The sequence below is a fragment of the Manis pentadactyla genome, chromosome 3 (assembly GCF_030020395.1).
Source record: "Manis pentadactyla isolate mManPen7 chromosome 3, mManPen7.hap1, whole genome shotgun sequence".
NCBI lineage: Eukaryota > Metazoa > Chordata > Mammalia > Pholidota > Manidae > Manis > Manis pentadactyla.
The window spans coordinates 146,595,090-146,618,289 of record NC_080021.1 but is presented as its reverse complement, the minus strand read 5'-3'; the positions used below and the strand labels follow the sequence as shown (position 1 = coordinate 146,618,289).

The 23,200-nt window shown below is 44.6% G+C and overlaps 1 protein-coding gene across 1 annotated transcript in view; it reads right to left on the bottom strand.

Annotated features, from left to right (window-relative positions):
• Nucleotides 1-23,200, bottom strand: part of GNA14 (G protein subunit alpha 14) — a 148,076-nt gene that overhangs the window by 7,799 nt on the left and 117,077 nt on the right. Inside the window, exon 3 of the mRNA XM_036893479.2 lies at nucleotides 480-634. Coding sequence (XP_036749374.1) covers nucleotides 480-634 — 155 coding nt within the window. The remainder of the gene's footprint in view (nucleotides 1-479; nucleotides 635-23,200) is intronic.

The window sequence follows — 23,200 nt, the reverse complement described above, 5'->3', positions numbered from 1 at the left end:
AGGCCCTTGCATTACTGGTCTAATTCCGATTTTAGATTTTAGGGCACTTGCACCAGCCGTCTACTGATCAGGAAACCAGAAAGAGGGATATTAAGAGGAGGAGAGTGGAAGCCAGAAGCAGTTGTTATCCTTGTTTAAACCAGATAATTTCAGTACCCCACATGAAATCAGTCCCACCAGGGGAACCCCCCATTTGAGCTTCTCATTGAAAAGGAAAGAGGCTTAGAGCAGCAGTTAGGAAAGGTGGGTGTGGGCAAGGACTGAGGTCAGGGATGCACAGGGTGATTGAGGGTCTTAGGAGGTGGTGAGAGACACACCAAGAAATACGGAGGATACAGACAAGCAGGAGGGGAGAGGTGTTGCTGTTAAGTGCCCGCTTTGAGCGAGCAGCTCACTTCTCCGGGGTGGGAAGCATCTCTGAAGTGTGGCTGTGCTTGCCTGAAGGACCCTGGGAGCCATGCCCAGGGCTGTGTACTCACTATTTAGCAGAGTCTGACAGCTGGTACTCCCTCCTCCTGTCATAACACTCCTGGATCCCGGGGTCCTGCCAGAGCTGCTTGATGGCCTCCACCTGGTCCCTGGAGAGCGCAGAGACCTTGTCTACTTCCACTTCTCTGATTAGCTGGGCAGTCTCCTACTCCACGGAGAGAGAGCCTTCCATTAGGCAAAGGAAAGGAAGCCAATCCATCGGTCTGGGTGCCCTCCAGGAGGGCTGCTCAGCTGCAGCCACTCTAGGTGGAGAGCCATAGAGAACCAAGACCTGTGGCCCTCAGTCCCAGCAGTGCCCTGGGGCCAATTTCACCAACATGCAGTTGTGAACAAACACAGTACTAACAGAGTTACTCCCTCATTAACGTGCTGCTCATTGGAATATCTGCACAGCCAGTAGAGCAATTTAAAGATGACCTTTATCACTGCCAGTGTGAAAGCAGGTCCACCCTGGCACAGGTACTAATGGAGTGCAGGTCTGCAGAGAACTGAAAAACAATACCACTGCCAACTAATCACCAATCTGCTTGCTTTTTGCTTTTTGCTTTTTAAGGCAGTTTTAGGTCCACAGCAAAACTGAGAGTTTTGTGAGTGTTTTGTGAGTGTTCTCATGTGGTCTTTCTATTATCATGCATCACCGATAAAACTTTCCCACTGGGAGAACCACTCCCATTGCAAACCACCCCACTGCCATGCCAATGATTGCTGTAATATTATATCATTACAATTATTGCTCTGATACTACTGATCTATTTATTAGCAGTAATTGGTAAGATCCTTATTGCTGTAATTATTACTATTATAGCAGTTACCATTTCATTGTCCACTTACTATGTGCCAAGGGCTCCATATACATTATCTTATTTAATCAATGGAAAGCTAGCATGAGACCAGAAATCTTTCCAGGCCTTTGCAAGTGAAAATGATGAGGTTGGCCTGCATTCACAATACATCCATGTCCAGCCCCGGAGACTCAGCATCCTATCCTTGGCCACAAGATGCAGCAAACAAGAATACTACCAAGAGAGACAGGAGCCTGGCCTCTCCTTCAGTCTCCCATCTTGACACATCTCGTGGCAATTACATAATGCAGAGCTGGCTGTTCACTGGCTGCTGTGAGACTGCAAAGCATCCATTTGGCAGCTGTGACCTACTTGAGTATATGTGGCATCCCCTGAAAAACTGCTGTTACCTTGCTATGTTCATCCCCATGAACAGTCCAATGGGAAGCCAGAGAAGAAGATCTTAGCGATCACTTGGCTCAGGGCAACACCGTCAAGGTTGGGATGAAACCAGCATGACTTTACCCCACATCCAGCAAGGGTGGACATAAACCCTTCCCCTGGGTTGTGGGATCCTGGGCAGGTAGAGGATCCCGTTTGTGGAGTCCCAAACAATGTCTGGGCAGGATTTTATGGGTTAGCGGGCTAGGCTCTGGATGGGGAATCAGGACCCTGAGTTCTAAGTAGTGCAGCTGGGACTTTTAGGGACTCAACAAGTTACCTGCCTTAGTGTCCTCATGTGAAATGAGCCAGTGATTTTCAGGAGAAGCTGATTATGAAGTATCACCCAAATGTAAGTAGAATTAGCTTTATTATTATAGCAGATGCCTAACAAATAGGACACAGTGCTAGCCCTTAAACCCTTCTAATCCCACCCCTGGCCCTTTTGCATCATCTGCCCTATTGTCATCCCAAGGGAACGATGGACAGAGAACCTGGACAGGGTTCGTAGAGAGCCGGAGGCTGTCTCCCACCTCCTTCCCTCCTCGAGCCACACGCCCTTCACCCAAGTAGGATCAGGTGGTTGCTTTTCACCCTGTGCTTGGCTCCACCCTTTTAAACTTGAAGTACCTATTTTCCTGTCTTCATGACAAGTCAGGAAATGCCACAAGGGCAGAGCCGGTGTCTTACTTGTCCCCAGGTCCTCAAACCAAGTGCAGGACCTGGAAAGTAACAGGTGCCCTCTACTGATGCAGGTGCCCAGTAACATTTGTGGTGCACATAAAAATACATCTAACAGGAAATACAAGAATGAACACTAGGGCAGGATGACAGAAGCCTGGGCCAGTGATAGCGAAAACACAGAAGAGCTGAGGACAAGAAAGTCTCTCCAGAGGAAATGCTCTGCTGATTCTTGGCCAGTTTGTCTCTCACTCTACCCCGGGTAGCAGTCAACATCTTTGCTTTCAGAGTACCTGCCTCTAATATTGTAATTGAATCTTGCAGATCTTACCTACGGTTTGCCAGTTGTCCTGTTAGTGTCCTTTATTTGCCCAACCTACAATCATGTAACACATTTAGTTGTCATGTAGTCTCTGCTTAGGAAAAGTTCAGCATTCACTCTGATTAAGAATGGCCTGACGACAGGTACTGTAATTACAAGTCTTCAAGAAGGTGGCTGATAAGCAGAATGACAGCAAGGCCCAGAGAATGTTCCAGGGCAGGAAGGAACTAAGGTAGAGAGTGACCTGTTTTTTAAAAATGTTTTATTGAAATATGAGATAAATGACTTGTACACTACTATTAATGTCTGTGTCTTACAAGAAGAATTTTGTGCATATTTTCCCCTGGCTTGGCTAGTTTAGTGCACAGGACATAGGCATTTTGATGGGCCTGTGCAGACTGCCTCTACAGTACACACCCTCAAAGAGCAAGAGGCCCCTTCTGCAATGTGGACATAGTTCTGTGTCGTTCAAATCTGGCTTCTTCCTTTCATGGGAAGAGAAGAAACTTCAGTAGGGTCAGGTTTAGGGAAATGTTTTGACTTGAGGAGGGGACATCCTAAGTTCTGCAGTGGCTGACATCTAAGCAGAGATGTCCAGGAAGCAGGGGAATAAAATGGGTCTGTAGTTCATGGCAGAGTCCTAGACTACAGGAGCTATTGCACTGAAATGGCCTAACCCAATCATTTCAATGAAAAGAGAGAAATTGCAAAGGAGTAAATATTATAGGAGCCAATTCAGCAGGTATAGAAACTTGCTTAGTTTCTCAAACACTGAGCTCTTATCTGCCTTTTCCCCTTCTCCTTTCTCAAATAAAACCAACATTTTCACTGCTTTGAAGGAGGAACACAGAAAACAGATGTCCTATATGTGTGTTTCGCTCAGAAATTCCCAGGGTAGCCATGAAAGAAGCGCTCATGAAGCGGCGCCCTGCTGGCTTCCCACATGGGTTCAGGCGGGCCCTGTGGAGCCCAGTGGGGCAGCCCTGTTCTCTCTCAGACCCTCACCAGGAGCACCCCCCCTATGCCATTCACCGCCCAGGACCGCAGGCCCGGGATTTTCCAAGACTGACTCTTTCACTGACTAGGAGAGATTCTTCCCTTAGTCAGGAAGCCAGAGTTCTTGTTCTTCCTTCAGATACTCAAGCATTTTCATTAAAATCTATATTCATTAACATGCTAGAAGATAAAAACCTTATTTAATTTATGCATTGTTATATGTCATACCTAGGACCCTAACTTTGTGAAAATATATGAGATTAACATAAAATACGTGATCAAAAATAAAAGTTCCCTGTAACATAGTCTTCCTGGCTTCTGTGAAGTCTGCATCCAGATCTAGAATTACACTACATATCCCATTAAACAAAAACTATGAAGCAAAATGTCAGTGCTCCAGAACCATCCGATTTCAAAGCATGTCAAACATTACATCAGAAGAAAAATGCCAGTCAACTATTCTGTCATATGGAAAAGGAGATTTTTCTACAGAAAATAAATAAGTAACCTCTACTTCTAGTAAAGGAGTACTAGGAAATTTGGATCAACTCTTCCACTAAGGACCAGTAGAAGTGGTGGACAAAGTGTTTTTAAAAATATGCTCAAAAATATCAGAAAGCCAGTGAATTAGTAAACAATTACTGGGCCGAATGTACAGAAGGATGGTGTCCTAGGAGTTGGACCAGCATTTCAGAAGCCTTTCTCCCTGGGGCTTCTGCTTATTCTGGAAGGGGCAGTTTCAAGATTGAGCAGCTCCTTTTCCAATATCACAGGGCTACGGGGAACGAAATTGATGTTTAAGGATTAACAAGAGCAAAAGGCCCTTACAAGCTCTTTGACTCTAAGTTGGGATTCCAAAGGGTACCCCTTATGGGGTTCCAACTCAGCTCAGAACCATCATAATCTCAGAATTAAATATACCTCAACATCTGGCAGAAGAAAAGGAAATTCCTTTTTGGACTTTGGAAGGTAACATCTGTCTCACCCTCAAATTATTTTTTCACATGTGTCCAGCATACTAACAAAAATAACCAAGCATAAGAAAATAAAGACAACTCCAAAAAAAGGGTGGGAAGTAAAAAGATGGAAAAAGATACATTATGTAAACACTAAGTCAAAGGAAGTTGGAGTCTCTATTAAATAAAAGTAGTAATAATACCTCAATAAAGCTGAAGAAAAACTAACTTTAAGGTTAAAAGCATAACTAGAGAGAGAGGGATATTTCAAGTGACCAAAAGGTTCAGAAAGACATAACAGTTCTAAAATTCTATGCAGCATAACAGGCTCAGTATATGGAGCAAAATTTCTTAGCAAAATAGACAAAAAAAAATTCGTTCACCTTACAGGAAACTTTAATATACCTTTCTCAGTAACTTACACAATAAGCAAAAAGTAAAAGATACAGACAATTCACACATCATGATCAGCAAATTTGACCTATGGACACATAGGTAGAGCCCTATATTCAAAATATCAGTAGACTATATACTTTCTTTCAAGCATACCTAGAATATTTACAAAATGACCATTTACTTATTAAGATTTCACATAGAAATTGGTTTTACAGCTTCTTCTGGTCAAATTCCAGCTTTGTTAACAATTCCTGGCCCCAGCAGGGACACAGGTTCCACTGGCCACAGGTGCCATCCACTCACTGTGCAGATACTTGAATGATCCTTCCGCTGGTAGCTAATTTCTCTTTGTAGAAAGCCAATCTTCCACCATACTCAGAATGGGAAATAAGCTTTCTAACCCAATTTGAGGTTCAAAAGAAACCTTTATTTACCCTCAGTATTTGCCCTGTTTTCCCTCATGTTTTCTCCAACCAAAATAAATAACAGAATTCACCATCCACTAAGTGTTGGCATGGAAGTTACTTTATCTTTTCCTGTCAGTCAGAATTTCAGTGGGTTTCACTGAAAAGGCTCTTCCAAAGGTTCCTGGGATAAATGACTTTGCCACCAACATCCACAGCAATGAGTGTTAATAATGCAATTGAGAGATGAACTCTGTGGCCTTATACTGCACCAACTTGGATAAGCTGTAACAATGTTTCCCAGAAATCCCTTCCCCCTCTGGTCCTGGGTTAGAGTTGGCCAGAAGAGAAATTTGAGAGAGATTTGTGAACCAGAGGGAAAACAAGCAGCCTTCACACACTGAAAGTCAGAGCTCTGCCTCAGCAAGCTCTGTGACTGATCATCTGCTCGACCTCACTGGCGCCAGGCAGCAGCTGGGACCTCCATGCCTCTAAGTCCTGCTGGCATCTTCTTCAGATGCCATGGCCGCTTCTCCATGTCCTGGAGCAGACACACGTGCGGGCCATGGCAAAGGATGCCAGCTTCTTCCACAAGTCACCTGCATTGTCGACGCAGAGGTGGGGAGAGACATACGCCAGTTCCAGGTTGCCTCTGTGGGGCCCGTTCTGCCTTTGTGGGCTCTGGTTTGTCTTCGCAGGTTCTAGTTTGTTTTTGCTCTTCCTGCTTCACATCCAGTTTTTGTCCTCAACTGCCTGCCCTGCTGACCAACCACCAGTATGCAGAGGCCACGGCCATCCAGTGCCTTCTTCCCAGCTCCACCAATTATATACAGTGCAATCCGGAAAGTAAATCCATTATTCCCCATCACTCTGAGTGACTCCAATTTCCTGATCAAACCCAAATTGTTGCACAAAATCTTCCATTTCCGTCCATTCAGTTCTGAATTATGTAGGGTCAAAATCTTCTATAATTTAGGTCTAGATGGCAGTAGCAGCTTAAAACTCAGCTTGGGTGACCCCAAATTCAGCTGAACACAGGCAGCCAGATTCAGCTGCCCTTCAGCGCTCAGCATCACACACCTGCTCCAGGCTACATCCAGGACCTGCCTCAGACTGCAGGCCTTCACTGAGGATTGTAGAATTAGAGCTGTGCCTTAGGGGGCAACTACATCAGATCTACACACAAATGCTGGGAGATCAGAAAAAAAGGGGAGATATTTCAACTGGGGCTAATGATGGGCTAAGATTTCCAATAGTAGGTGCCGCCTGATGTTTGTCAGGAGAAGGGGGCTGCATTCCCTTCTTTCATAGCCCCAAAGATGGAGCTATGAAAAGTCAGGCATCAGATCAGTCCCTTTGCTATATCGCTTCTCACATAACATGCCTTCCTTTGGATGCTTTGGAAAGCACCTGAACCCCCTCAGGTCCCAGGGTAGCTGAACATAATGTATAATTACCAATAGCATCTGGTAGCCACCTCCAATCTGAATCCACCAAAAAGGAATGAGTATATTTGTCCAAAGGAAGCTGCCTCCAGAAAATCATTTCCTTTGGGCCATTTAACTGCATGTGTCCAGAGGCCACGGAAAAGGGTTATGTTATGTAGCAAAATGGGATCTTCTGTCCCTGTCACAGTCTTGTTCCTCCCCCATCCTTCCCTAATTGAAGAAATTTTTTAGCACCTCAAAATTGTGAGACACAGTTCAAATTAGCAAGAGAATTTGCAGAATCTGTCGGGTGGGCTGGCAGGGTCTATGCCAGGACCCACCCAGGACCTCCCCAGATAAAGCAGGAATGACTGGTCTAGGCCCTGATGTTGGGAAGGCCAGGACCTGCAGGGAAGGGCAAAGGGGCAGAAAAGGAGAGAAAGCAGAAGGGCTGGAGGAGGGCTGCTTCTGGACCAAAAGATACACCCCCCAACATCTCACCGCCCCCCCAGCACACAAGGAGAGCAAGTAAGAAGTGCTTTGCTCCCCCTGCTGGCTTCCTGTGGCGTCACAGTCAGCTGTCTGAAATTTGTACTGTTTCTTTGGTATTGGCTGTGTCTGCTGCCCTAGCAGGCAGGAAGGCGTAACTACAGGATTAACGGTTATGAAAAGCAAGGCAATTGCTCAATTCAACAGCAGGTTGGTTGCACATATTTATTTTAAAGTTGGTTGTTTCCTGTTAAGACAGGAACTGTTATGGGTCCACCAAATCCAGTTCTGTTTTCCTAGTGGGCCCACAGGTTGTGCTGTGATTCCTGGGCTCCTTTGCCATCCGGGGTAAACCCCATATCCGAGCTTTGAGCTGCTGAAGTGATGCATGCTACTACTTGGCTTGGCCTTAAAAACCTTGCATGCGACCCTCCTCCACTTTGTCCTTTCCCATTTCTTAGCTAAAAGGAGAGGAGGGCAAGGGCCAAGAGGAGGGGGAGCCTCCAGGTGAAGGGAACCTGGATCTCTGAAGGGCTGTGTGGAGCACGCCCACCACCCACCAACTCACACTGGGTTGAGAAGGATGTGACTGAGCAACAAACACTTATTTTGCTAATCCACTGACCCTGTGGTATCACTGACTTCAGAGACCACCAAATTTTACTTTTTACACCCAGAGAGAGAGAGAAGCTATGTTAGGTTGTGGGCTACCTCGAAGAAGCACAGAGATGAACTGTTGTGCTGATGGCAGTAGGTAAAGGGTTAGTGTGGTTCACATGCAATTGTTTAAAAAGCCACTTAACTTCAGTCTCCTCATTTCTGCTCTCCTACATCCTACCTGTCTCTCTCCAAGTCCCAGATTCTTAGACCTGCAGTACTACTTCTGTACACACACTTTCCAAAAGCATGAAAATCTCCTCATTCTCCCTCGCCCCAGTTAAAAACCACAGGTTTGCCACACAAGAAACTGTTAGCCCTGGAAAGAATGGCTCTGAGCTCTTATTTTTCAATTTCTTTCCTTTGGTACTAGTAGAGAGGGCTACTAGAAGAGAGGCTAATGACCCCCAAATTCCCATGCCTCAATGACACACAGGTTGATTTTATACCCCTCCCCAGACCAATATGCACTGAGGGTGGGGGTGGGGAGCACTCTGCTCCATGCAGTCATCCAGGGACCCATGCCCCCTCCATCATGTGGCTCACCTGCTCCCAGGGACCTCAACTCCTGGTCCTTATTTGCACCCAGTCAGCAGGTGAGGGAAGTGAGAATGGAGCTGTGGGCAGGATCCTTTATGGGTCAGGCCTGAACACATGGCCTTCACCTCTAGACACATAGTTTATTGGCCAGAACTACTCACGAAGCACCACCTGACTGCAAAGGAGGCTGGGAAGTGTGGCTTCCTGTGCCCAGAGGAAACTGAGATGGGATTTGGTGAATGCCTAGCTTCACCTCTGCCACTCACAGACTCCTAAAGTCTTTTCTCTTACCAGTGATCTCCAGGTCTATATGGCATCTATTCGATCTTCTGTATTTGTATAGATGAGGGTAAACTATGACTGGAGACCCAAATCTAGGCCACTGCCTGTTTTGTAACTGAAGTTCCATTGGAACATAGCCAAGTCCTTCACACTGGATGATTCCACAACTATGATGGCAGGTTGAGCTGTTGCCTCGGAGCCCATGTGAGCCTCAAAGCCTAAAGTATTTACTCTCTGACCCTTTGCAGAAAATGTTTGCTGAGCCCTGGTATAGACGGACAATTTCTAATCAAGCATGTCCAAGCAGAACACACTGTGTCATTAACTCCTCATGCACTGAATTCAGGGCATGGGCTCATGAGCCACCCACTCCGCCAGGCGCTAGCTAGGTGCAAGTCTACGACTATGAAACAAGCCTTGTCTTTATACTCAACTTACTTGTCTTCATGGGAATGATGGTAACAGACACACAGAAGTGCAAAAAGAATCCTCTAAACCACGTACCCAGTTAGTGTAAAAAGCAAGAGAATCCCAACAAAGTAAATGTCCCCAGGTCTTCAGGATTTTCAAGGACAATGAATGCCCAGGACTAATGTGGATTGGGGACCTGCTCTGATATTGGAAGCATATTGTAAAATTAAAAACAGCACCCAGTGGAAAAAGCTAGAATTGTTTCTGATGCAGACTTCTTTTCACAAAATTTAGAGAATGTTTCCACTTCCTTTCTTTCCTTCCATCCTCCGTTCAGCAGACCATTTTATCATGAGCTAGCTTCCTGAGATGGAATGTTACACTGTTCACTTTTGCAAAGTCTGTACTGTATCAGCCAGCCTGGAACCACCAACCAGACATTCAAGAGACCCTGAAATCCACGACGAGCAGGCTGTCCATAGAGGAGGCAGGCAGTCCTCACAGTCTCCCTGGGACACTGTTGATGTTCAAGAGAGGCCAGTTGGGGCAGAGAGGGGGGCTTCTTTAAGGCAACTTCAAAAACAAAATCCTCCCTCTCCTGTAAAACAGGCTTTCTATTCAAATAAATGCAAGGGGAAAGAAATGCTAGATTCAGGAATTAGTTCAGTAGCACCAGCCAGGCAGGTCCATCCGAGGCTGAGCTGAAGGACACTTATTAAGAAACAGAGTTCTCCCAATGGCACTCAGCCAGAGCCTTATCTGGACATCTCTCTTTAAAGGCCACCTTAGGCACATGCATAATTCTACAAATACCTTGTGTGGGCTTCACAGTGATTCAGACAGCTCCCTCCTCCCTGCCAGGACACGAACATGAGACACAGCCAAAAATACAGGAAAGGAGTGGGATTCAGTGGTTCCCGAGAGACTGGAAGCTGTGCCGGGCAGAAGGACACCCGGTGTCCCATGGCCCTTCCCATCCCCAGGGCATCTGGCCCAAGGATGGCAGGATGCTGGGACTTCGGAATTCTTGTTCCCGGCTGGTCAGACTAAATGAACTGCTCTTTTCTGTCTTCACCCTAGATTCTTCATGCTCATGGGCTTAAGATGTGATTTACAAAACAGAATACACCCAGGCAAGGTAGAGGTTCTTCTTGTATCTAGACATTTCTGTTCAAAGGGCTTTCGGTCAACGCAGCAACAGAAGGAGCTCAGCACAGTGCCCTGCACCCAGCAAACTCCCAAGAGATGTAGTGGCGGTGAACTGGCCCTCATCCACTTCCCCATCCTTCCTAAATGCCCGGGCTTCTGTGCCACCTGGAAATAAGGGACACAGAGAGTCTGTCCTCTGTATTCAAGGATTCCATATTTGCTCATTTACTCACTAAAATTTATTTGTAATCCCCAAACCACTGTGCTCTCACAGACGTTCATTGGCACGCAGGCAGCTGCAAAAGTCTGCACCACCCAATCCCCATGTACCCTCTGAGGTGTAGCAGGGCCAGGCTGCCTCTGTAAAAAAGTGCCTCTCTGCAGTCTATTTAGTGCTGTGGTTTTCATTTTTGTGCTTTTTCTTGGCAATTTTGCCTTACAATGGCCCCCCAGGACAGTGCTGAAGTATTGCCCAGGATTCCTAAGGGCAAGAAGGCTGGGGTGAGCATTACGGAGCAAACGTGTGTCAGGGAAGCTTCATTCAGGCAGGAGGGGCCTCACGATGTAATTACAGCTCATCCACCAATACGGAAGGAGCGTCCAATCAATTCCTCTGACCCTGGGGCCTCAGTTTCCTCCCTGGTAAAAGGAGGCAGGGAGGTAGAGGGTTATATTTTCATCATTAGCACTCTATGGTGCTAAATAATGTATCCTTTCATTATAAGGCTTCATAAACATTTGGTCTTCTAGATGCTTGTCTTTCAAAGTATGAAGGAAAATAAACTGCCATAACTTCTCTCTAGAGAGCCCAAAGCAATCCCTGCAACTGTAAAGGGAGGGAGTGGGCATCACACGCTGCTGAGGCTGGAAGGCACTGCCTCCATGTCGGTGCAAGGGACCCACAGCACAGAGCCACGCAGGACACAGCAGTTTCCATGCCCAGGACCCAGGGTCAAGGCTGTTCTGGTTTGGCCCTAAAAATCATCAGCATGACCAGATGTCGGTCCATCTCTCTCCTGTGTCTTATCTATCCTCAAAACTGAGAGAGAGATAGCATCACAGGCAGTCACCCCCAGAAGATGATGTCCTCCCCAAACTGCTGCCCTCTCATCACGCATTCAACAGTACAGCTGAGGGCCCTGGGTCTCAGATAGAAAGTGCCAATATGCTGCCATTACTCAGCCACTTTTCCACGTGGTAACATAGTACCTTGGTGAGTTAGGAACCGCGCTGGCATGAGTACGGAATTGTCTCTCTCATCAAACACCTCAGCGTTGTACAGACATTTAACCAAGTTTTATACTCGCTGTCAAAAAATCCCAACCAAGCAGTTGACTGAGCATGTTGGGTGTAGGGTAATAGAAGAGGGTACCAGTTGAGTGAAGAATTGGACGTGGCCTTGTAAAGTCCCCAGAGGCCAACAGAGTGGACTGTGTGCTCACTATGTGCCTGGAGTCATGCTGGGCCCCTGGGGCTGCAGATAGAAAATCACAGAGGCTGACTTAAGAGAGTCACAACTGAGTAAGAGACAGAGACCAGTGCCACCCGACTGTGACATGGTGTGACCCGGAGTCCCTTAGGAACATCCTGGCTCTGTCAGCAGATGGAGGATCGACATCTAGTCAGCGGTCTCTAGCGAGACTCACTAACCACCAAAGTCACCACTCACAGGACACATGAAGCCTGTGAAGGGACGGCTGCACTCTGACCTCGTGGAGAATTACCAGGAATCTCTCTCTCTGACTCATCAAATGTTGAAACAGATGATACTTATAGATGTTTTTTCTGAAGTACACACAGTCCAGCCTGGCCTTTGCCAACACTTCCCAGAGAGGTGCATGGTATTGGGCACTGCTCTACAAAATGTTGTAAATAGGGTGAAAAAAAGTTCGTTTCCAAATAAGTTTAGGAGAAGGTCACCAGGCTTTCTTTAAACATCAAGACTTCTCAGAAGGTTGTGTGTGTGTGTGTGTGTGCGTGCATATGCATATGTGTGTGTGTGCACGTATGCACACACACGCACCTGGGATTGGGTTTCACACCCCTCTGGGAGGCAGAGATCTTAGTCTCTGCATCATTGATATACTCCAAGTACCTAGAATGGTAGCTCAGCACATCAATATTGTTTGAATGAATAAATGAACGTAACATGAAATCTTCACATTTAGTCAATACCGATAAAATATCTTAAATCAGGGAACAGCGTGCATTAACAGGACACAACAGCTCATGAAAAGGTGTAACTGTGTGCACCAAATTCTTAAAGATCTGATCACTTAAGCATGAGAATGCACATATGTATGATAGAAAAAAAAAATCCCTGAAACTACAACAGGACCCCATCAGCAGATGCCACATTTAGTGATAACTCACAGAATTGAGCAACATCAGCAGTCATAAGCCTATAGCAACCACAGTTAGCACAACACTGAGCCCACACAGAACATAGAACCTTTAATAGGCTCATTTTATGATTAGTTTCCAGAGAAGGGACTTAGGATATACTACTTGCCAAACTGATGTACCTTAAGTGGAGTGGGATCCCCATTTTCTCATAAGAACTAACTGGCTCAGACCCAAGCCAACTCCATGGCTTGTAAAAATCAGAAGCTCTTCCAGAATTTCTGCTGATTCCCAGGAGTTAAACCCTCATGGTCCAGTATCTATTCTCATTTGCTTAGCCTCTTCACCACCTACACAGAGCACCCAATCTGTTCAGAACGTTGTGCTCCATAAGAAGGGGTCTTGTTGTACGTGCAGCCTGACCCTCCTTTGCAGTTCTGCCCTCTACTCAATCTGATTCCTCAGCCAAATCTCTGACACTTTGGAGTTTAGGGTCTCCGAATTCTTCACTGTTTCTTTTCAGAGTGATTTCCTGTTTCCTCCACCATTCAGACAAAATGGAGAAAGCTGAGATTCTACTCCAAACTAACATGCCTATCCTACTTATGAAGACCCCTTGACTTTTTGGGTGGTCCACCAGCCATTCTCTCTCCATCCCACTGCAATCATCCTTGGGAGACCTATTGTGTGGATCTTGACAGGTCTGTTGATTGAGGTGTCCTGCTCTCCTATGGCTAAATGCCAGGCTGCTCATACTTCCCTGAAACTGAGGGCCAAGCAGAGTTATGTAATCATCATGGGGACAGGCAAAAAGAACAGATGAAATTCTCTTATTTTAGCAGCAATTCTTTTATTCTGGTGGCCATTAACATTTTTCTTGGAGTCAGATCCTAGGAATTTCCAGGTTCCTGTCCATTCTGTTTCTTCAGGCTTTTCCTTGATTCCATGACCTCTGCTATAGCCTTTCCATAAACTCTCTTCTCCATTTGTTAGCCAACTAATTTCGGTTGCTTACAACCAGAGAACTGACTCTGTCCACCAGGAGAACAAAGATCTCTTTAATATGAATAGTCAGGGTCTGCAATAAGGTTTTGTTTTTTCATGGCACATCTGTTAACATCTCCATCTATTCATGTTGTATTAAATTTAGTTTGGGAAATGCCCTAATTATTTTGGGCGTTCTTTCTGAATCTATCCAAAGACTGGACTTCAGTCATATTATCTGTATTAGTTTTCTATTGCTGCAGAACAAATTGCCACAGACTCAGCCACTTAAAACAGCCTCCTTTTATCACCTCACATTTCTGTAGGTCAGAAGTCCAGGCAACTGAGTGCTCGGGGGCTCACAAGACCCAGATCAAGGTGTTTGCTGGTTGAGCTGTCATCTCAAAGTCAAGACTCGCTTCCAAGTTCATCTAGGTTGTTGGCAGCATCCAGTTCCTCATGATTGTGGGACCAAGGTCCTAGTTTTCTTAGTGACTATCACCTGAAAGTCACTCTCAGCTCCTGGACACTGTCCTCCAGTCCCAGCCACAGCCACCTTCATGACACGGCAGCGACTTCTGCAAGAGCAGCAAGAGAATCTTCCTACCTCTAGATTTTCTTCCAGTGGGCTGGTTAGGTCAGGCCACCCAGGATAATTAACTTCAAGTGAACCTAATAGGGACTTGAGTCACAGCTAGGAAAATGCCTTCACCTTTACCTAACATAATCCAATCATGGGGGAGACATTCATCAAGGAGATTCATTTCTCAAGGGGAGGGATTATCCAGGACTTGTACAGTACAGGGGGGCAGGGCATGAATCTTGGGGAGCCATCTTGGAATTCTGCCTAGCACGTGGTCTTATTCACACTTCTTGGAAGCATCACTGCCTTTACTTTCCTTGGCTTTTAATAGAGGAGTGCCTGGGATCCCTCATACAGGGCTGCTGTGGTGTTACTTCAGTTAGTAACATTCATTTGTTGTATGAAGCCCCATATAAGAAATACATATACTTTTGGAATTAAGAACCAAGGACAGTTGTGCTTCCTTGAGGAAGTGGTAGGTTCTGCCATATGATCCATAGGAATCATATAGGTGAGTCTGATTCTCCTTTCACTTTAGCTACTGGAGAGCTCAAAAACAAGTATTTGGCTAGGTCTAAATAGCCCAGTAGAAGTTAAATATCCATGATGTATAATACCTGTGTTCTATATTCTTGCTCTAAAACCTCACTCTTTCAATTCAAAATTTTTCTGGCACTGATTTTCTTTTTAAGGCAGATATTCTTATAAGTAGCTTCCAAGAAAGAAGGCACAAATACAAATGCACTAACAAAATAATACTAATATCTAGTATAAACTGAGCCATTATTATGTGACCACTTTGGATGAACATTATCTCCTTTGAACATTTTGACAACCTTATGAAATTAGATACTTGGAATACCCTGATTTAATAGATGAGGAAACAGGCTTAGAGAGAAGAGGTAGTGCTAGTGGAACATCCATTCAATCCCAGGTATACCTGACCTCAGAGTCTATGCAGTTAACTACCACGCTTGACTCATTTAAAAACATTTACATTTTTACAAAGAAAACCCTGAAGACACCACCAAAACTACTGGAATTAATAAGTGAATTCAATAAAGTTGCAGGATACAAAATCAACATACAGAAATCCTTTGTGTTTCTATAAACAAATAATAAATCAAGTGAAAGAGAAATTGTGAAAGGGAAATGTGGCAAACTTGGAAAAAGGGAAATCAGTCCCATTTACGATTATATCAAAAAGAATGAAATACTTAGAAATAAATTTAACCAAGGAGGTGAAAGGCCTGTACTCTGAAAACTATAAGACATTGATAAAAGAAACCAAAGATAACACAAATAAATGGGAAGATATACAGTGCTAATGGATTGGAAGAATTAATATTGTTAAAATGTCCATCCCGCCCAAAGCAATGTACAGATTCGATGCAATCCCTATCAAAATACTAATGGCATTTTTCAATGAATTAGAGCAAATAATCCCAATATTTGTATGGAACCACCAAATAGCCGAAGCAATCTTGAGGAAGAAGAGCAAAGCTGGGGATATCACACTTCCTTATTTCAAACTTCATTACAAAGCTACAGTAATCAAAACAGTATGGTGCTGACCTAAGGACAGATACATAGATGAATGGATCAGAATAGAGAACCCACAAATAAACCCACAACTATTTGGTCAATTAATATCTGACAAAGGAGACAAGCATATGCAATGGGGAAAAGACAATCTCTTCAATAAATGGTGCTGGGAAAACTGGACAGCTACATACAAGAGAATGAAACTGGATCATTGTCTAACACTATACACAAAAATAAACTTTAAGTGGATTAAAGACCTATATATAAGACCTGAAACCATAAAACTCCTAGAAGAAAATATAGGCAATATAGTCTTGAACATCAGCATGAGTACTTTTTTCTGGATATGTCTCTCCAGATAAGGGAAACAAAAGGAAAATAAACATGTGGGACTACAAAAAACTAAAAAGCTTCTGCACAGCAAAGGACACCATCAACAAAATAAAAAGGCAACCTATGAAATGGGAGAATGCTTACAAATTATATAAAGAGTAAGGGTTAATATCAAAAATGTATAAAGAATTCATTTAACACCAAAAAGACAAATAGACCAATTAAAAAATGGGCAGAGGATCTGAAGACACATTTTTCCAAAGACATACAGATGGCCAACAGACACATGAAAAGATGCTCAACATCACTAATCATCAGGGAAATGCAAATCAAAACCACAATGAGATATTACCTTACACCAGTTGGAACAGCCACTATCCAAAAGGCAAGAAATAACAAGTGTTGGCAAAGATGTGGAGAAAAGAGAACCCTTGTGTACTATTCATAGGATTGCAAATTGGTACAGCTGCTATGAAAAGCAGTATGGAGATTTCTCAAAAAATTAAAAATAGAAGTACTACATAACCCAGCAATTCTACTTCTAGTAATTTATCCAAAGAAAAAGAAATCCCTGATTCAAAAATATTATATGCATCCTTATGTTTATCACAGTATTATTTACAATAGCCAAGATATGGAAGCAGTCTAAGTGTCCATTAATAGATGAATGGATAAAGAAGATGTGGTACATATATACACAATGGAGTATTACTCAGCTATAAAAAGAATGAAATTTCACCATTTTCAACAACAGGACAGACCTAAAGGGTGTTTGCTCAGTGAAATAAGTCAGAGAAAGAAGAATGCAGTATGATTTCATTTATATGTGGAATCTAAAAAACAAAACAAATGAACAAACAAAACTGAAATAGACTTATAAACAGAGAACAGACTGGGAGGATGGATGGGAGGATGGGTGAAATAAGTGAAAGGAAAAAAATTAGAATACAGAAAAAAAAATGTACATTCTTAAAGGGAGGAAGGAGTGAGGCTAGTGGTTGCCCCTGAAGCTCTCCAGACTAGAAAAAGATCATCTCCCCGTGGGCCGGAAGAACTGTTTTCTGCATACCTTGCCTGTCAACTGCTCTTCCACAACCTCAAGCAAAGTTCTTTGGAATACAGAATTTAATACCAGGCCCTTCTCAAGAAAAAAGAAGGAACAGGGCCTTTCGAGATTAAAGAAAGCCTTAGAAGCAAGTTTTTTCCATGGCAAATTACAAACAGGTATAAGAGAGCATCTGACAGCAAGCCCGTTACAACATGACTCTTTCCCCACAGTAGAATTTCAGGTATATCCCATGCAACTAAGGAATAAAATGGGTTCTTCTTAAAGCCAGTTAGAAATGCACATTCTGAAAGCACACTGTTGAAGCCAGCCCATGTATTCCTTGACTCTTACTCGACAGGGTATCATTTATACAATAAACAGTTCTTAAAAATCAGCTGATAACTGTTGTTGTTGGTTTATATAAATATCAGTAGCAATGTTATGTTTATAGAAATATAAGCACCATTGACTAGTTTACCTATTTACTTGGCCCATAAATCCCCATGACTGGAGAGAGCCTGGCTGCTATGACTCACGGCGCCACCTAGTGACAAGTTCTCTGATTGCATATCCCTGGTGGGAGCAAGACTGGCCAGGGTGCTTCTAACGCGGGCCTGTAAAGGTTCAGCCAGGATCACATGGTCTGGACTTTATCTTGGAGTCCACCTCAGAGTTCATGATATCTGGGTAAAGATCCAGACATTCTCACTCTTTAAGAGAGAGATTGAAAGAGAAAGAGATTGAGAGAGTTTAGCAGGAGGCACATCTTCCTGCAAATTTTAAGGCTAGTGGAGAGTGTATGAACCACCTGGAGGAAAGTGCTCTATAAATTCAGATTTATTGGTATGTCCTTTGGAGTATATAAAAATTGACCAGGGAAGCTAAGTTGCTTCCACAGCCATAAGCAAACAGTAGTAAAGGGACTGAGTCCAGCTGCTCACGTCCTGAAGCTGTCACATCACTTCCTTGAGCCCTGACCCCCAGCTCTGCGGGCTGACAGGCAAGACCCCGTAGTGTGTGAAACAGCGCCCAGGTGGGGACCGGTTTCCTGCGCACAAGGGGCTGCGTGAGGCCGTCCCACTCTTCGCACTGAATTTAACTGCACGTGTGAAGTGCTCAGATTTCCCACTGGTGTGCCTTTCACACACCCATCTGAGCTACAGGCACCCTACCCCACCCCGCCACCCTTTAAACTCTCAAAATGACTCCCCAGTGACGCTTCCTGACTAGCTCCGCGGTAAGTCTCCCTCCTCACTGAAGCTCGTATTTCTGGAAATAAAAATTGTCACGCAATTCCCAGAGAATCATCTAACAACACTCCTTGCTCTGGCTGGTTGTTTTTCCTTTCTCTCTCCCTCTCTCTCTCTTTTTGCTGGTGTTTCACTTTTTCCATTCTTTTCAATAGCTTGAAAAACTCTTAAGCACACTTTAACAAATATTTGGGTCACAGCTTGATTTAATGATGTGCTTTTGAAATGGCAGTTTTAATCCTGGCTGCATTTTTGGTTGTTGTTTTCCTTTTTGCAGTGAGAGCTATGCCTGTGAGCGGCATTAGGAGAGTGGGGCACCCCAGATTTCCCAACAGCATCCTTATCCTTGGCTCTGCAGGAGACCATTCTAGCTTCCCGCCCTGGAATCCTCAGAGTGTGGGACCTGGGCTCTCTCTACTGTGGGCCTGCGGAGGACAGGCGACTGCCTGCAGAGGGCACCAGGTTGGCCTATACTGTCCTCTATTAGCCATTGCCCCTTCCCTGTAGGTGAAATCGGGTTCGAGTGCATAGCTTGGAAGAGGGGAAAAAAGGGCCTCCCAGGAAGTCCATGTGGCAGGAGGGCTATGTGGGAACTGTGGGTGCTTTGTCTTGTCAGCACTTGTGGGGGCAGAGTGGGGGCAAGGAGTGAGCTGAGTCCGTGCGCATGAGCCTGCAGCGTTTCTGATGGGTCCTGGGCTGGTGGAAAGACATCCCACCACAACTGAGCAGTTAGCCTAAGTTTGGGATTTAATTAGCCCAGATAGCAGTGTTTCTGCAGAATATCGTTGCCAGATAAAAATAGAGGATACCCAATTAAGTTTGACTTTCAGATACACAACAGATACTCTCTTAGTATAAGGATGCCCCATGCATTTGAAAACAACATGTGCTAACGTGCTTTTCTATTTTCTGTTGTATTTTGCAATAGTAAAGACACTAAAGAAGTCTGGGTTCTTCTGTATCAGGGATGTTTCATCAATATCGGGAGGATTTCCCTGGCTTTCTAAGTAAATTTGGGATTAGCAAAGCTACCTCCCAAAGGGGAGAAAGCAGAAATGCCTGCCCATTTGTTTCTGAATGACATCCCTGCTCTGCTTCCCAGTGTTTTAGAAAGTCCACTTATCTGCAGAACCAAAGCTCTTTTTATCATAAGTTGGAAGGATCAGCTTTTTCTCACCTTCACCCAAGACTCCAGGCCCATCTCCTCATGGGACTCTGTCTGTCACCAACATTAAGTATCCCCCACACACCATCACCCTCCAGCCCTCACACATGATAAGAAGGAGCATGCATGACAATGTGAATACACTTAATGCCACTGAACTCTGCACTTAAAGACAGTAATAGACATTTTAGCAAAGAAGACATACAGATGGCCAAGAGACACATGGAAAGATGGTCTCATCACTGCAAGCTCATGCGCTGATGTTTCATCAGGGGAATGCAAATCAAAAGCACAATGAGATACACCTCACACCTGTCAGACTGGCTAGTATCAACAAGCCAAGAAATAACAAGTGTCAGTGAGGCTGTGAAGAAAAGGGAACCCTCCTACACTGTTGGTGGGAATGTAAATTTGTGCAAGCACTGTGGAAAGCAGTATAGAGGTTTCTCAAAAAATTAAAAATAGAAATACCATACAACCCAGCAATTCTATTCCTGGGGATTTACCAAAAGAAAATAAAATAACTAATTTGAAAAGATATATACACCCTTATGTGTGTTGCCGCATTATTTACAATAACCAAGATATAGAAGCAACCTCAGTGTCCATCAACAGAGGCATGGATAAAGAAGATGTGGTACATATACACAGTGGAATACTATTCAACCATAAAAAAGAATGAAATCCTGCCATTTGTGACAACATGGATGGACCTAGAGGGGATGTTAAGTAACAAGTCAGACAGAGAAAGACAAATAGCACATGATTTCACTTGCATGTGTAATCTACAAAATAAAACCAAAGAACAAACAAAACAGAACGGATGGACTAGTGGTTGCTGTAGGGGAGCGGGGTTGGGAGATGATCCAAACAGATGAAAGGGATGAAGATACAAATTTCCAACTGTAAAATAAATAAGTCACAAGGATGGTAAGTATCACAAGATGGAAGGATCAGCTTTTTCTTGCCTTCACCCAAGACTCCAGGCCCATCTCCTGTATAGGGAATATAGCCCATAATGCTGTAATAACCTTGTGTGGTGACAAATGGTAATTATGTTTATCGTGGTGACCATTCATGATACATGTAAATGTTGACACAGTATGTGATACACCTGAAACTAATATGTCAACTATACTTCCATTTTTAAAATTTCAGTGGTTATAATGATAAACGTCATGTTACTTATGTTACCACAATTCTAGACATGAAACAGTAAGGGAGAGAGAGGTTGTCTCCTAGGGGATGGCCTACAGCCCAGCACAGGCTGTCATGCCCTACCCGCACCTGCCCACAGGATCCGGTCAACATGATGTCTGGCCCCACCTCCTACTGTTTGCCTCCGTGTGCTCTTTACTCCACCTGAGCGCAAAGCCACAGCCTTTCCAGCCTCCATAACATGCTCTCGTGCGGCTCTGTCCCCACAGATGGCCCTGCCCCCATCTGCTTGGAAACCTTGCCCCTTTCAGCCCCTCGTCGCCAAGACTCCACCTGAGCCATCCCCTGTCAATACAACTTGTGGGTCCATGGTTTTTTCCTGCTATTTATGAAATTTTATATAGCAATGCCTGATCCCTCATCAATTTCCATTTATTTATTTTCCAATCAGCTTCTTGGTTGCCAACCATAATAGTATGTTCTTATTCAACCCAAAATGCCCCCAGCTTACAGGTACAAAGCTTTCTCCCAACCTGTGGGGCCCACAACATGCCTTTTTATCCTTCTGGCCTCTCACGCCACCCTACGCCAAGCATTTCCATGCTCTGCCCCATCCCTCTACCTCTGCAGGGACCTGCCCAGAGTCACTTGTGGTCCTGGGAGGCCGCCACACAAGTCCCATGGGGAACTCAGCTAGCTCCCATACCTCTGAGCCAGGGGCGCTCCCTGCACCTCTCCTGAGCTTGTTTCCTTCTCTGCTTTGGGTTCCCTGCTATGGTTCCCCACCATGCCAACTCTTCAGAAAGTTCTTCCAAGCTCTAGTGAGTTGAATAGTGTTCCCACCAAACTTACATCCTGGATGTAACTTATCTAGAAATAGCATCTTTGCAAAGCTCAGTAAGGTAAGGTTCAATATCATTCCAGCTTAACACAGCCCTAAATCCAAGGAGAAATCCTTCTAAGAGACAGAAAAGGATACATAGAGGCACAGAGAAGAAGGCCATGTGAAGACGGAAGCAAAGATTTGTGTCTGTAAGCCAAGAAAAGACAAGGGTTGCCAGCTACCAGCAGCAGCTAGGAGAGAGGCATGGACAGAGTCCAATGCTAATGCTTGCATTTCCAACTGGTGGCTCTTTCCCAAAGCATGTGCTCAGCCAGGTTGACCAGGCAGCTGTGCCTCTTAAAGGGATGGTTCTTCAGCTCATAAGCTCACCTGGGTTTGAGTCTGGTCCCTGGAATACCAGTCATGGAGGGGATCTCCTGACTGGGGCAGGAGCTCTTGCTGTCAGCCCCTCCTTAAACAACTGGATGAAATCTCTGTAGAGGTCCCTGGCCTTCCAACATTCTCCTAACTTCAGTCAGGAAAAACAGCTCCCCATTCCTGCAGGCTCTTGGTCTTTGGGGGTTCAGGGAGAACAGACTGCCTCAGACAACCCCAGGGTCCACAGATCCCCAAACACCAACTTCCCCCAGCAGATCTGCTGTCCTTGGGCCTCACTACTGGGTCCCAAGGACCTCTCCAGTAAATGGCTCCTCTCATGGCGTGGGAACCCACTTGAATTCTCTCCTAGATAACTCAATAATAACCTGGACTTCAACCCCCACCATGGCCCCTAGTGGGGGCAGCTCAAGAATACTTATCCAGTCTGGAGTCGGAAGCACAGGGTAAGAGACTGGGGTCCAGAAGTCTAACCCCTCATCTTAATCCTCTGCTGATAACACAAAGCTGCTATTTCAGGACTCACAGTGCTGTCGTATTGGTTCCCTTTAGGTCCTAGCAAAGGACAGCAGGATGTGGGAACCATAAATCTTTCCCACCAACCCAGACTCATTTTTTCTCTGGATGAGAAGGTGGTATGGATCCCCATCATAATCAGACACAGCAACACTGCCACTGTTATTATTGGTAAAGCCAATAATAACTCCCACTCAAGACACCCAAGACCCAAGGCTGCTTGTGAAAACAGTTTGAAATCAATCGATGCCACTTAAAAGGGAAGCAAAAGGCTGCAGCACAGGTGGACTGGTCAGTTCTAAGACAGATGCTGACCTTTGCTTTAGGAAATCTCCCTGTGAGGCACAGGACCGTGGCCACGGGGATTAAATCTGAGAAAAAGGACCTTTATCCTTAACCTTTAGTTTTTAACTCCAGCCAAACATTTCTGTCATTTAGAAAGTATGATTTGCTTTTAGATAATTTTTTTCCTTCAGCAGAGAACATTTATAGTTTCTTAACCAATATCAAAATCAGTTAGAAATGCCTCAAAAAGGATTGTTTAGTCTCCATTTTACAAGTGGGTGGTGTTAGAATAATGCCAAATTCAACAGGCCAATATTCCACGAGTCCTGGACAAGGCCTGGAAATCTCA